We start from the raw sequence: 15,866 nt of genomic DNA, 5'->3' as shown, positions 1-15,866 counted from the left end.
CTTCGTCACGCTGGCCACGTGACCCAGAAGTGTCTGCAGACAGCGCTGGCTCCCGGCCTCTAGAGTGAGATGAGCGCACAACCCTAGAGGTACTTTTACCTTTACCTTTAAATTTGTAGCTCAGTTTTGACGCCCCCATCCACACTTGCACCCTGTTCCTTCGCTTACTGGTTTTTCGTTTGCCATGGCAAGAAAATTTGTTTTTCTTTCCTTAAAACAGGGGTGGGCCGCATAGGGCCCTCAACCACTCTCTCTGCAGCCCACCAAGCTGTGGGGGACACTTGCTCACTCTTCCTACTGCCCAGTTAATCAGCCATCAGCAGCACAGCAGGGAAGAGAACTGAGAGCCAGTGTGGTGTAGTGGTTAAGAGCGATAGACTCGTTATCTGGGGAACCGGGTTCGCGTCTCCGCTCCTCCACATGCAGCTGCTGGGTGACCTTGGGCCAGTCACACTTCTCTGAAGTCTCTCAGCCCCACTCACCTCACAGAGTGTTTGTTGTGGGGGAGGAAGGGAAAGGAGAATGTTAGCCGCTTTGAGACTCCTTAGGGTAGTGCTAAAGCGGGATATCAAATCCAAACTCCTCCTCTTCTTCTGTTTCCATGTTGCTAATTGCAGTGAGGAAAGTGTTATTGTGTAGATTGGGGGGGGGCACATATTTGTGTGTGTGTGTGTGTGTGTGTGTGTGTGTGAGAGAGAGAGAGAGAGAGAGAGAGAGAGAGAGAGAGAGAGAGAGAGAGAGAAAGAGAGATTTCAACCTCACCTCTTCAAAAGGGGTTATACTGTATCCTGAAGCATCTGACGTCCCATGAATGAGTGTGTGCTTCCCTGTGCATACAGCTGTTTGGGAGGCTGGTTGGAGGTAATTTAAATGGAGAAATAAGACATACATGTGTGACCCATGTATCGTATTTTTCGCTCTATAGGATGCACCCGACCTGTAAGACGCACCTAGTTTTTAGAGGAAGAAAACAAGAAAAAATATATTCTGAATCAAATGTTGTTGAAGAGGCTTTGCGCAGCTATCCCTGAAGCCAGAACAGCAAGAGGGATTGCTGCACAGCCTGCATTTGCTCCATAAGACGCACACACATTTCCCCTTACTTTTTCGGAGGGGAAGAGTGCATCTTATAGAGCGAAAAATACGGTACCTGTCTTTCCAAGAGTGTCTGTGAGCATGAGTTTGTTTAAGGTGTGTGGCAGTGTGACTGGCTCCGGTCATGCTTTCTGGGATTCAGCCCCCAACCATCTACACACCTGTGAGTGTGGTGCCAGAAAAAGTTACCCTTCCCTTCTTTAAAACCATGGTTTGAAGTGTGTTTGCAGAGAATGATTTAGAGGCATTCCCCTTGTATATCATATTGACAGTGATAGGCTTACATGAGTCATCTGTATTCAATAGAACAGACACTCTTTGACCTACAGTCACTTCCAGCACAGCTTGCTCTTCAAAGAGGAAGATGGAGAGCTTACATATTTAGGCACGAGCTAAAAATGGGATGATATTGTCCAAACCTGGGTTTCACAAAACAGGCACTCTTCAGCCTGATAACAACTCTAGGATACATGCGTCACTGGGACTTGAATTTATGAAAACATTTCTATTCAGTGTTCCACTTGTTGTTTTCTTCCTCCTCCTCCTCCTCTGCTTCCATTTGCTTTTCATTTAAATCTCTTTGTTTTCTTCTTTAGGCTTCTGATGATGAGTCGTACATCAGTGACGTGAGTGACAACATATCAGAAGACAACACCAGTGTTGCAGACAACGTTTCTCGGCAATGTATGCAGGGTTTTATTTTTTTTTAAGTTTTAGAAAATAAGTGTTCTTTTTAGGTGTGGTGCACATATAAATCGGAACACTCTCTGGATGCAACTCAAGTCAGCGAGGGCCACTTTTACATTTTAATCCCTGTTAACTGTAGAATAGCACTCTTCCTTCTGTTTTTTACTGTAGTTATTTGTATGGTTTTAGTAGATTTCATTATATGTAAATAGTTTTAATTCTTTCAATGTTTATAATTGTTTTCTTACAATGTTTTTTCCTATGTTTTTAGCGGTTCTTCTTTTTATCTGTAAACCGCCTTGAGTCCTGTCAGGGAAAAAGGTGGGGTATAAATAAATCTATAACAACAACACACCCTTTGAAATGAATGGGCCTAAGTTAGTCATGCCTATGGAATTCAGTGGGTTTACTCTGAGTACAGCTAGCATTGGATACAAACCATTTTATTTTTCGTTTTATCAGTCAATGAAAGGATTTCACATCCCTGCTGTTTCCCTTCCAGTACTTAATGATGAGCTGACCGGTGGTGCTTTCAGAAATGGACGAAGGACATGCCTACCGACCCCCTGCCCTGATACTAGTAATATCAACCTGTGGAACATTTTGAGGAACAATATCGGGAAGGATCTCTCGAAAGTATCCATGCCGGTAGAGCTAAACGAGCCTCTGAATACATTGCAACACCTTTGTGAGGAACTGGAATACAGTGAACTCTTGGACAAGGCTGCTGAATCTGATGACCCCTACGAACGAATGGTAGTAAACCAGACGGAGCACACCATTGCATGTCCCTTGATGTGTTTATCCCTCTCCTAGAGCTCTAATATTGAATACAGTGGACCCTCCGGATACGAATTAAATTCGTTCCGGGGGTCTGTCCGCAAACCAAAAAGTCTGTAGGCAGAGGCGCCGCTTCTGCGCATGCGCACCGTGTGCAGAGCGCTTCTGTGCATACGAACAGTGTGCAGAGCGCTTCTGCGCATACGAACAGTGTGCAGAGCGCTTCTGCGCATGCACGTGCAATGAAACCCGGAAGTATACACTTCTGGGTTTGCCGTGTTCATAACCCGAAAGTTATGTATCCAGAGCGGTACATAGCTACAGGGTCCACTGTACATTTGTGCATTTTCCATTATTGTAACCTCACCTCTAATGTGAAAGCAGCTAGATTCTGACATAGAGGATTTTTTTACTTTTTATCCAGCCTGTTCCTTTTGTTGGCGTACTTTCTTACAACCAGTTCAGATGGTCCTTGGCTGGCTATATCTCTGCAGATAACTGCTCACATAAGTGGAGCCTTGCAGGAGCAGTATAAATTTGGATGAATGAACTTCCATACATGTTATAGTGAGTCTTAGGGTCCAGTCTCACATTACCTTTGCTGTATGGAAGCTGCTCACGGACTTCCTTTTGCCAGGAGACCCAGATCGTGCGGGAAGAGCCCATATTGTGATTACTCCCCCCCCCCATTGCCTTGCTTTCCAAACGGGGCAATATTAGTATGATGAAATAATCTAAGGACACTACAGTATGGGCTCCTTCCACATAGAATCGTAAGACCGTAGAGTTGGAAGGGACCGCGAAGGTCATCTGGTCCAGCTCCCCTGCAGTGCAGGAACCCACATTTTGCCCAATTTGTGGCTTGAACCAGCAACCCTGAGATTAAGAGTCTCAGGTGCTACATGGTTTGAAACTTTTGACGTTACCTTCACAGTGTGGAAAGGAGTGGTGCTACCGTAGCGGCCACACTGCTAAGGTAATGCAAGAGAAGGCACTTGGTATAAGCTTCTTGAATGATTCTAAAGGGAAATAAGTAGTTTTAAAAACAAAAAAAAAAACCACCAGAGCCTCTGTTGCAGAGAGTGATCACTCACTTGTCTGTGTATCTATTTTGTCAGACCTGTGAATTCCAAAGCTGTAGCCACATCCCGATATTACCCTTTTCTGTGCAAGGCAGATAATGCCCTATATTCTGGCAATGAGCAAATCGCTGGGGAATTCCACTCTGCAAGCCCCGCTAGGAATGCTTTTGCTCAAGACAACTTTCAAGATGGCATGAATGGACGGGAGGGGAGGATTCCGGGCGGACTGCTTCCATTATATTCCTATACACAGGAGTGGTGCTCCACTTTCCGGGTCTGCGAAACAGACCAAATTGTAATATGAGATGATTCTCAATAGGCTTGTAGAGATGACAATTCTCCAGAGATATGAAAGTACTCTTTGCTTTCTCTAATTGCATAAGACACATCCATTTCTGCCCCCTTCTATCACCGACTAACTGGTGTTATTTTTTTTGTCAGCACCTGAGGATGGTGCCTAATAAAACCCAAATAAAAATCCTCAGGATATCGATCTAGAGTAAAATTGCTTATATGGAAAAAGTGGGAGGATGCAAACTGGAAATGCAAAAAAGTGGAGTGCTACCCCCCCCCCCGGGTAGATCCTTGTGTCACAAAAAAACCCATGTTTCGCCATTAAGGGCTTTCCAGATTGCACATCCTTTCTTTCCCCACACAATTGCCTCTGACCCCAAGACAAAAATAGCAAATATATTATTCATCTTTAAGCCTGCTTCAGATACTGTTTGCCTTGGGAACAGATTCGGATGGATATTATTGGCGTTCCTACCTTCCCACCACTTGGAGCGTGACTTTCCCTGTCCTTTATTATGTTGGGACAGTGGCTGTTGCAAGAACAGATTTACTGTCTGCAGCTGTAGCACTAACGCCAAAGGTGCTGCCATCACCCAGAAAAGGAAACACCCTTTCGCTTGCACAGTCTCTCCAGTACTGTTTGGATATTGTTTCTCAAGTTTTTTCACTTTGTTTTAACTAGGTCCTTATTGCTGCCTTTGCAACTTCAGGATATGCCTCCACTTACTACAGAGCTGGAAGCAAGCCTTTTAACCCTGTGCTTGGTGAAACTTACGAATCGATTAGGGAAGACAAAGGATTTCGTTTTTTCTCGGAGCAGGTAAAATCTGTTCCAAAAGAGACCCTCAAATAGCACCGTGGCCTTAATTTGTGATTTATTTGTTTATTTTGGTTGATGCATTTCATCTTATTTTCAGAATGTTGACCGATATGAATCTAAATATATACCTTTTAAAATGGATCTGAAGATATATATTTGTTTTTCAAGCATTAGGTACAATTCAGCATTGTAAAGCTGAATCCAGTTTTGCAGAAATCATAGAATCCTAGAACTGTGGAGCTGGAAGGGACTCTGATGGCCCAGCTCCCTGCAATGGTCCAAGTTTCTGGATAGCTCAGTTGCTTAGAGCGTGGTGCTGATTCAATCCCCATATGGGACAGCTGCATATCCCTGCATTGCAGGGGGTTGAGCTAGATCAGGCACCCCCAAACATGGCCCTCCAGATGTTTTGGGACTACAATTCCCATCATCCCTGACCACTGGTACTGTTAGCTAAGGATGATGGGAGTTGTGGTTCCAAAACATCTGGAGGGCCGAGTTTGGGGATGCCTAAACTAGATGATCCTCAGGGTCTCTTCCAGTTCTACATTTCTATGATTCTATGCAGGAATCTCAACTAGATCCTACATGACACATCACCATCCAATCTCTGCTTAAAAACTTCCAAGGAAGGAGAGTCCACCATCTCTTGTGGGATCTGTTTCTATTGAACAACTCTTCCTGTCAGAAAGTTCTTCCTGATGTTTCGTTGGAATCTCCTTTTTTGTAACTTGAATCTGTTGGTTTGGATACTAGCCTTCAGAGCAGAAGAAAACAGGCTTGCTCCATCTTCCCTGTGACAGCCCTTCAAATAATTGAAGATGGCTACCATATCTCCTCTCAGTCTCCTCTTTTCCAGACTAAACATACCCAGCTCTCTCTACTGTTGCTCATAAGGGTAGGTTTCCAGAGTCTTGATCATCGTGGACACTCACCTCTGCACAAGTTTCAGCTTGTCAATATCCTTCTTAAATTGTGGTGTCCAGAAATGCACACAATATTATTGGTGGGGTCTGATCAAGGCAAAATAGAGCAGTACTATGACTTCCCTTGATCGGGACACTATACTTCTGTTGATGCAGCCTAGAATAGCAGTCTCTCTTTTATGTAAGGTGTCTGTTACAGTGATGATAAAAATGAAAGTCTTTTGCAACAATTCCTCACCACCGTAATTTTTTATTTCAGGTTAGCCACCACCCACCCATTTCTGCCTGTCACTGTGAATCAAAGAATTTTGTGTTTTGGCAAGGTATACATTTTAATTCACAAGCCTAAAGACCAAATTTAGTTCTGTTTTTGTTTTTTTTTAAAAAAAGGAAACTTACAATTACATGCATAGTTTCATTTTTGTGGAATTTAAGGAAAAGGTTAATATAATTGTGAAGCCTGATGTTTTAGGTCAATGTTTTTCAACCACTGTTCTGCGGCACACTAGTGTGCCGCGAGATGTTGCCTGGTGTGCCGTGGGAAAAATTGAAAAATTCGAAAGATTTTAAAATAAAGTATTTTATAATTTTTCATATTTCTGTTTACTTACTATTTCATAATAAAGTAATTATAAAATACTTTCTTTGTGTTTATTTGATTCCTATTCAAGAGAATTACTTTATATATAGTCAATATAGGCACAGAGTTAATTTTTTTAACATTTTCTAATGGTGGTGTGCCTCGTGATTTTTTTCATGAAACAAGTGTGCCTTTGCGCAAAAAAGGTTGAAAAACACTGTTTTAGGTATTTCACTTTCGTATTCGACAAAGACAAATAATGGTTTGTTGCATTTGTAGAACTTCTGTAATTTGCAGCTTTCTGAATCTTTGCTATGTTATTCAGATATCAGGTGGAAAAACAAATTCTGGGGCAAGTCAATGGAAATACTGCCAATCGGAACACTGAATGTCACGCTTCCAAAGTAAGCAGCTTCTCCATTCTTTTCCTGTTTGTTTGTTTCTTCTTCATTCTGGAAAAGCAATTCCATGAGACTAATTTAGGCACTCCAAGTCCCAGATGCACACTGATGAATGATGTAGCAAAACTGAAGCCAGACAAGGCAGGGAGCACATCGCAGCAGCTTGCAGGTAGTGATAAGGCAACTGGGATCTCTGAATAATTACTTGCTCTACCTCCTATTATTAGATGCTGCAACTATGTTTGATCAAACAGTTGTGAACATTAGGCTAGTTAATTCACAGCAGCTTCCTGAGTGGGAGATGTTTTAGTACTGTGTTTGCTTTGCACAGTAAAAGGAAGCATATTCCTTTTTTTGGTAAAAATTGTTCGGATTTCCCCTCGGAGGAAAAAGGTGAGAGGCATCATGGTAACTCAAAATGAGGTGTGTTCTTGTAAAACATGAGGTTTCACAATGACATGAACTCTTACCTATAGAGTGTGGCAGATAAGGGTGAGTCCTGTTTCAGTGCAAGGAAGCTTGAGAAAGTATTACTGTCCTGTAATGTGTACCTCCTGCAGTTTCTTTGCAGTTGGTCAGCTAATCCTGCAGTTACTCTGCTCATCTCATCTTGTTTCATTCAGAACCAGTCCGGTGGAATTAACAGCTTAATGGGCTTAAAAGTTGGGGAGAACTGAGTTCAAAACTCTAATGAACCATGAAGCTCAATGTGGGGCTTTGGGCAACTCGCAATTTCTCGGCCTAATCTACTTAATAGAGTTATTTTGAGGACAAAACAGGTTTTTTTATATAATACTGTGCGGAACCAATGTAACCGTAGTAGGAAAACACATACTATGATGTCTGGCAGAAGGATTAATAATAATAATAATAATAATAATGAAAATTATATACTGCCCTTCATCCAGAGATCACAGCTTACAACATAAAAAGATTGTTTTAGAATAATATTATCCAAAATGTATCTTCATTATAGAGGGCTGTAATGTTTCACAGAGCATCTTTTTAAGTGTCTGTAGTGGGACAGAGTTGACTGACTATCTGTGAGAATAACCAGTAACCAATGGTTAAGCACGGGGGGGGGGGGGGCGCTGCCGGCTTTCTGTGGACACCCTATTCCTTTCGCCTCCACCTTCAAAAGTGCAATGGCTATATAGCTACAAGAAGCAAAGCCTTCTTAGTATTGGCACCCTGGCTGTGGAAGGCCCTTCCCTCTGACACATTTGTCAGGCACTCACACTTCCTTATGTTTTAAAAATAAGTTTTAAATATCTTTATTTACTTTGGTGGCTTTGGAAATCAGTGGGGGTAGTTTTTATGATTGCTGCCCATTCTGCACTGCTCTTTTGTTCTTATTTTATTGGTGTGCTTTTGCTTTATTACCTTTTTAAAAAACTGGTGTTAAATCATTTATTGTTCTAATTGATTTGCAATTCAACCCCTAGCCATAGCTGTCAACTTTTCCCTTTTCTTGCGAGGAATCCTATTCGGAATAAGGGAATTTCCCTTAAAAAAAAGGGGAAAGGTTGACAGCTATGCCCCTAGCAGGACACAAATACATGTAAAAAGTGTGGGTATTTTCATATTTGAGTTCTGCTGGTGGTCTGTTGGCTTTCAATATTGGAGGGGGGAGTACTGTTTCATTTGTGAAAAAGTGGTGGTTTGGAAAGGGCATTTTTGGAGCACAGTTTCCACAGCTAACTCTCTTTTTCAGGTACGGGGATTCCTACGTATGGAACAAAGTCACTACTTGCATACACAACATCCTCAGTGGAAGGAGATGGATAGAACATTATGGAGAAATAACCATCAGAAACACAAAAAGCAGCGTTTGTATTTGTAAACTCACATTCATCAAGGTAACGTTTCTTTGATACTCATTATGAACAGTGAAAAGGGTGTTTGTGCAATTGGTGGCCCGTTGCACAGCAGCTCCTAGGAGCACACAAGGCATGTTCACTAGCTGGAGGTACCAGTTGTATGAATTGTATGAATCTGTGCACCAAAGTGTGGCCGATAAATATAAGACCCTTTCACTGGTTGCCAGCGGTCATGCTAATTGCATTGGCCAGGTCTTTATCCTCTGCACCTCTTTGGGACTGCATTTGAAGATATTTGGCACAATACGATAAGGGGTGGAGGTTGTGGTGTCTGAATCATCCCGATTCCCCACCCGCTTCAGGCAGCTCATTGGCACTGCCTAGCTGTTGGATGGGTGTGATACAGATCTGCCTGTCAGAAGGCCTGGTCTTGTTGAAAGTTGATACCTAGTTATAACCCAGACACCTGAAACTGGGGTGATTTACCTTAACAGTTAAGAAAAAGGCCACAGATCTTTTGTTTCCTTGCATTATTATTTTTTTAGGTGAATTACTGGAATTCGAACGTGAATGAAGTCCAAGGCGTTGTCATGGACCAAGAAGGAAAGGTGGTACATCGCCTCTTTGGAAAGTGGCATGAAGGGTTGTACTGTGGAGTTGGGCCTTCAGCAAAATGTATATGGAGACCAGGTATGAACCTATTAGAGGAACAGCTCTTTTAGGTAAAGCGGTGGGGTGGATTCAATACTTGTACTATGGGTGAAGGAGCTTCATCATCATATCAAGTACGGAATGACTCTAGATCAGGCTTCCTCAAACTCGGCCCTCCAGATGTTTTTGGCCTACAACTCCCATGATCCCTAGCTAGCAGGACCAGTGGTCAGGGATGATGGGAATCGTCGTCTCAAAACATCTGGAGGGCCAGGTTTGAGGAAGCCTTTTTTAGATAGACTGAAGGGGCCAAGCTGCAGGCTATGTTTCATGCACTACATCTCTTGTTTTCATTTAATTGCAAGTGCAGGGAGCCAGTGTCACTGGGATTGCAGGATGTATGGGGGCGAGATTTATCCCTTTCTTCTTTCAGTCACAGTGTCTCCTGAAAATCTCCTCCTAGCAGCTGCAAGGCTTAAAAACTCTCACTGGCACCAATAGAAACTGTTTTCTATGCACAATAACCATTCTGGTAGCTTGGCAGAGGCAGGGAGATCTAAAACTCCTGGTGTGCTGCAAACCCAATCACAAAAGTAGACACAGCAAGACTGGAAGTATTTGCACTACAAAATACTGCGTACTTCCTCTTTGAAAGATAAATAATTGGGGATTTCTAATTACAGTGGTACCTCAGGTTACAAACACATTGAGTTACAAACACTTCCGGTTACAAAATCTGCTAACCCGGAAGTAGTACCTCAGGTGGCAAACTATGCCGCAGGATGACAACGGATATCGTGCGGTGGCAGCGCAGCAGCAGCAGGAGGCCCCATTAGCGAACGCGCACCTCAGGTTAAGAACGGCTTCAGGTTAAGAAATTAAGTTTGTAACCCAAGGTACCACTGTACTCATTTACTGGTCTCCAATAAGCATTCTTTGTCACAGCAATAATAGGACCACCTGATTTGAAAACGGAAGCTCTGGTGTATCGGTTGTTCCTAATTTACAAAGAATACCACTTGCGTTTTCAGAACTGTTACTTGGAGAAATAATCCCAGCTCTGGTTTACAGAATGTCTCACCACAGTGGCAGGTGCAGGGAAGAGCCATTGCTCCATACTAGGCCACATAAAATAATAGAATTGTAAAGTTGGAAGGAGACCCTGAAGATCTTCTAGTCCAGCTCCCTGCAATGCAGGAATATGCAGCTGTCCCACATAGGGATTGAACCTGCAACCTTGGGGTTATCAGCACCAACTGAGCTATCACATTAGGCCTGAGCTTCAGACCCCAGCAATGAGACCTCTAAAAATCTCTGAAAGGTCAGAGAACCTTTGCCAGAGTACACAACACTGGACCAGTGGCCAAGGCCATCTTCATATGCAGCTCGTAGGTATTCTCCTCTCCCTAATGATGATTCAGCACTTTCTGTTTTAATAGCTGGGCCATCTATTGGCCTGGATCACACTAAATTTTCCCCCAGGTGGAGGCTACTTGAAGCAGGACCCACATAGTGCCCTATCATGCTCACGGTGTAAAAGTGTTTGTTCCATGAATTTTCTGCCAGCAGGCCGAGTTTTCAGACCGGCACGACTCTCCTCCGGGAGTGAGGGGATGCTGGTGTTGAAAGGTTTTGACCTTCTGTATCCAGAGGACTAGGTCTTCTCCGTTCACAATGCTTAGCTATTCACTTTGTCTTATCTGTTAATGCAGGCTCCATGCCCACCAACTACGAGCGTTATTATGGCTTCACAAGGTTTGCCATTGAGCTGAATGAGTTAGATCCTGCACTGAAAGATCTTCTTCCAAGAACAGATGCCCGATTCAGGCCAGACCAAAGGCAAGAATCACTTGGTTGTTATTTAATGCTCAGCGGCTGCTTTCAAACATAGATTGTAGGTCGCACCTGTTTTCAGGACCCCAATGTTTAGTCCAGGGGTGGGGAAGCTTCGTTAGCATGAGGGCCAGATTCCCTCGTGGGTCATTTTCCAGGGACTCAGTGGTGGGTGAGTTTATCCAGGCACAAAAGATGCAGCTTTTAAATTTGGACTGTAGGCTACTTTCCAGCCAAGCAAAAAATAAGAGGTTGCCATGGACTGACTGGATGCAAAGGAGAGGTGGGAGTCACCATCTCAGGAACCCCCAAGGGAAGAAGGCTCAGAGCCAGGGGACTGGTGATGGGATGTCGATGAGTGGTCAGAAGGAGAAGTCTGGAATGAGGAGGTGTTGTAAGCTGAAGGTAGCAGGTTTTAGTGAGCAGGAAGAGGCTGTGGCAGAGAGCAGTCCAGAATCAGAGGCAGAAGAGGAGGCTGGAGAGTAGGGAGGAGGCTACCAGGCAGAGATGAATCAGGCTGTTGAAGAAGCCAGGGGGGGTCTCCCTCTCCTGCGGTGACCAGCTCCCCTCCCTCCTGGTCTCCCAGAACCAGAAGAAGAATGAAGAGGGTGGAGCAAAAACAGACAAGGTGTCAAAGTCTCAGATTGCTAGGGAAGGACCCAAGGGAGGAAGAGTCTTGGGAGCACTGGGATGGCGTGGCCCTTCAGTCCTCGCAACTGCCTCATTGGGGCAAGATCTGCTGGGAAGAGTTGCTGTGCTCACTAGGCCTGAGCTGTTGTTTATTTGAACAAAGAGTTAACTCCACTGATGCCTTGCGAGTTATTGCTGGCCTGCTCCCAACACCGGCCCTGATAGAGGTTTACACACAAGTAAACCTGGTAAGTAAGAGGCACTATTGCAGTATAAGGACACATTTCAGCCAGGCAAAAACACCCAGGGAGGCTGCAGAGCAGGGCCAGTGAAAGGGTGTTCCCCACTGAACTTCCCCACTCCTAGTTTAGTCTATCACTTTGCTTAAAAAAACCTTTGATCAACTAAGGGTCTGCCCCACACTAATCAGGAAGGTTGGTTTGTTTATGATTCAAGTAGCTATAAAAGTTACATTGGGCAGCTGCTGTCTTAGCAAAAGCATTGCTCTTCACTCCCAAGAGGAACTGACTCTTTTAAGATTGGCATGGGGTTTGCATAAAACAAAATAAGCATGCTGCTTGTTGAAAACAGTTGTGTGCTTTTAAAAAACTAATATTAATTTATTCTGGTTTAATCAGCAAGTCAGTATACAGACAATCATCTAAAACTCACATGCTTAATAATTAAAGATTTGTTTAATTAATTGGCTCTCATCCCTGCTAATTTTATCTGAACTGCAGTATCTGGATGGTACGGATCCAGCAACTCTTGATGGGTGTAGGTTTGTCATCTCCGGGGTTTTCTTGATTCGTTCCAGTGCTTGAATGTTGGTATACTGTATATTCGAAGTTCCACTTGCTTTATTTCAGGCTTTTGGAAGATGGGGATTTAGAAGCAGCAGCGTCAGAAAAACTAAGAATAGAAGAACTCCAGAGAAGTCGAAGACGCTACTTAGAAGAAAATAATATGGAACATGTACCAAAATTTTTTAAGTATGTAAACTCAGGAATGTGGTTTGTTTCCCCGCCCCCCTTGCTAACAGATACACCACCAGCCTGGTAACAGAGTGGGAAAATTTAAATAGTTGAAACTGGGTTGAGGAGTTGGCAGCTTGTAAAGGTTATGAGTAAACTAAGGTTTACTCAAAGTAGACCCATTGAAATTAATGGAAATTTAACTTCATAATGGTCATTAACTTCAGTGGGTTTACCCCGAGCAAAGCTTAGTGGAATACCACCCATTGTTATCACAATTAACTTTTTACAGAAATATTTCCATGAGTTGTTGAGACAGTTTCATTTTCAGCATTGGAAAAATGCATTTATGTGGAAAATGTCTGTTTCTTCTCATTGCGCAGGCTGAGAGATTTAACAAAAAACAACAACCCAAGAAACAAAAACAAAATTTGATTATAAGCCCTTTTTGGCTGGGACTTCTGGTGTGAGGTAATGTTCAGGTTGACATCACCTGACTAGCCCTCATAGAGACTGCCATTTATAACAGTACAATTGGGAGCTTGTGTTATGGTTCCACTTCATTCATGGCTCCAGCCTTACCTGCCCCACACCTGATGTCCAATAGGAAATTTTTTAAAAGCCGAAATACTGCCTGTTTGTCATTTTGTGGGCTGAATTCAACCCCTCTGTTCCCTCTTCCTTACCAAATAACTGGTTGATGGGATTTTTGCTTCTTATAAAGGACTCGGCAGGTGCCGTGTCGCAAGGGAGTATAATTCGGTTCTTGTTAAAGGTACTCCTGAATTTATTTTGTCTAACAGGTGTGTTTTTTTTTCTTTTGATTTTGCAGAAAAGTTATCGATGCCAATCAAAGAGAAGCTTGGGTTTCTAACGACACGTACTGGGAACTCCGAAAGGATCCTGGCTTTAGTAAAGTAGAAACCCTCAAACTCTGGTAAACTGAGAATGTAGATCTAGTAACATATCACTCCTTAAAAAAAAAGAAAAAGAAAAACCTTAAAAAAAACCTATGCACAACATGTTTCTTATAGCTGAGGTTGGTTTGTGGGCCTGCAAGAAACCTTTCATTTGCTTTTATATTCATCTTTATAAATGGACTTCCAAAAGTGCATTAGCCCAGACCCTGGACATTTCTGCAGCTGGCATTAAATTAAAGGGAGGGGGAACCAACACGCCCTTTAAATATTGAGATAAGGGAAATGCAGCGCAAGAGAAGCATGCACTGAGTTAGCCAAAGATGCTTTCGAAGAGTATCTGGTGCTTAAAATAGACAACAGAAAAGATACAAAAACAAAACAAGATTTGTTTTAATGGAACATGTCTAGAATGTCCACCCATGCTATTATTAAACCTTGAGTCGCAATACTTGTTCATTTCTAGCTTCGGGTTAGTTTCTTGATGTGTGATGTGCTTGGACTGGCCACGTCGAAAAAAGGCATAATGCTTTTCTGGAAGCTCTCCTCATTCATTCGCCATTGTTCATGCCTTAAAAAAAACACACCAATGTGAAGTTGTACATTTAAGTCATTTTAAAATATGTATTCTTAGACGTTTGTCAGGGGCAGATTTTTAAAGCGCTAGGATTTTGTTCATATTATAAATAACGAAGAAAGTGTATTATTATTATTTAAGAGAAAAGAGAGAAACCCTAAATGGATTGTAAAGGAAAGTGATCAACTAGTACATGTTTTAACTTTGGGAGTGGGGTGGGGACTATTGTGTGGTCAAGTTGAAAGGAGACTGGCTGGTTTTGTAACAACCTTGGCAAATGAAGCCGAGGTCGTATTCTCAATGCCTAATGCTGTGATAAATATACCATCTCTTCCCATGGCTTCACACTTTTGTCTCATTTTCTCATAAGTCTTTATACAATTGGAATTCCCTGAAGCTTCGCATGAGTGTTAAGCACAAAAAATGATAAGTGTCTTGTCTCCTTTCCCAGAGGTGGATTATCCTGGTAACATACATGGTCATGTTCTCTTTGGTACACAAGATGCTTTTGTTGCACATCTGTTTTATGGGGAAAGCAACATAGCATATGCAACTAAGTTCTTGGCAGCATCTTGCCACTGCTAATACTGCTTTTGTGCATAATTCTATTTTGCCATTTTACAAAAAGGCAATTATATTTTTCGATGAAGAAGCAAGACCTTAAATGGTTGCTGTGCAGCACATTTCAATGATGTATATGGAAGGAGCCTGCATGACCTCTGTCTCAAAGTAAAGTGAAGTTGGCATGCTTTGCTGTAGCCAGTATTAATAGATAAAAATCCTATTTTTTAAAATGTCATCTTGTCTTTCATTCATGCCCAGTTTGCTAACAGACTCCCTACTTGCACCTCATAGGCATCAGTGACAGAAAAGATTTCCTTGTATTAGATTTCAAAAAAAATAATAATCTATGTATACAGTACATAGCACATAATTCTAAATATGCTTAATTTTCCTTTGCATGGTGCTTCTTAAGAACGACTTTTTGGTGGGGTTCCATAGAGATACAGAGGTGTCTCTTACCATTATTTCCCAAAAGCAAATTGACTGTTCATTTAACTGTGCTACAAATTACATACATACATACATTCACTTTGGAAAAAAATACCAAACATATTTCCTTAAATGGAAGGAAAGAAAGAATAGTGTCCATTATGTGATTTTATTTTTTATTTATAAAGAAAGCAGACCGTCCTCCAGGAGGAAAGGGGCAGGGGATAAGCAAAATTGATGGTTGGACCAACTTTGCTGCGATGTCCAGCTATCATTCAAGGGTGAAAGAATATTGGATATGATCCACAACTGAGTAATTAACTGACTCCCTTGTCTTGTCCCTTGACATGTCTTGTCAATACAGATTCCCCCCCCCCCAAGTCATTTCCTTCCTTAGAGATTCCATTTCAGTTAAATTTGAATTTTTAAAACAGCAATAATGTACACAAAGGCCAATTCCCTATGTGGGCTGATGCAACAGACTTGAGCTGGCCCAGTAAACGTTTTTAGAAACCGCCCCTGCCCCTCCACACTTCCCTCCTGCCACATCACCGATTGCTTCTACAATTCCCGTAGGTTTTAAAGGTATGTTTGTTACCTGGAACAAAGAAGCTGCTCTTCCAAAATGCATAAACAACCTAATCTAACCACCTTGGGTTCCCTGAGTTAGTTTCTTCATAGCCTGGGATCTGTTCGAAACCATTCAGTGCATCACTCACCTTGAGTTTCTTGTCTTTTTATGCACTAAACCAAGTCTAAACAAAGCGTATGATATTTATGCAAGGCTAGCCCTGCTAGAAATTCAT

The 15,866-nt window shown here is 42.4% G+C and overlaps 1 protein-coding gene across 1 annotated transcript in view; it reads left to right on the top strand.

Annotated features, from left to right (window-relative positions):
• Window positions 1-14,412, top strand: part of OSBPL6 (oxysterol binding protein like 6) — a 90,117-nt gene extending 75,705 nt beyond the window's left edge. The window contains exons 17-26 of the mRNA XM_081899550.1: window positions 1,692-1,779; window positions 2,285-2,538; window positions 4,621-4,758; window positions 5,944-6,007; window positions 6,590-6,668; window positions 8,380-8,524; window positions 9,031-9,175; window positions 10,849-10,975; window positions 12,469-12,591; window positions 13,406-14,412. Of these exons, the coding sequence (XP_081755676.1) occupies window positions 1,692-1,779; window positions 2,285-2,538; window positions 4,621-4,758; window positions 5,944-6,007; window positions 6,590-6,668; window positions 8,380-8,524; window positions 9,031-9,175; window positions 10,849-10,975; window positions 12,469-12,591; window positions 13,406-13,514 (1,272 nt within the window). The 3' untranslated portion in view covers window positions 13,515-14,412. The remainder of the gene's footprint in view (window positions 1-1,691; window positions 1,780-2,284; window positions 2,539-4,620; window positions 4,759-5,943; window positions 6,008-6,589; window positions 6,669-8,379; window positions 8,525-9,030; window positions 9,176-10,848; window positions 10,976-12,468; window positions 12,592-13,405) is intronic.
• The last annotated feature ends 1,454 nt before the right edge of the window (window positions 14,413-15,866 follow it).

The sequence above is a fragment of the Podarcis melisellensis genome (assembly GCF_964234715.1).
Source record: "Podarcis melisellensis genome assembly, chromosome: 1".
In the NCBI taxonomy this organism is placed as follows: domain Eukaryota; kingdom Metazoa; phylum Chordata; class Lepidosauria; order Squamata; family Lacertidae; genus Podarcis; species Podarcis melisellensis.
The sequence above is the reverse complement of the archived record's forward strand: the minus strand, read 5'-3'. Positions and strand labels throughout refer to the sequence as shown.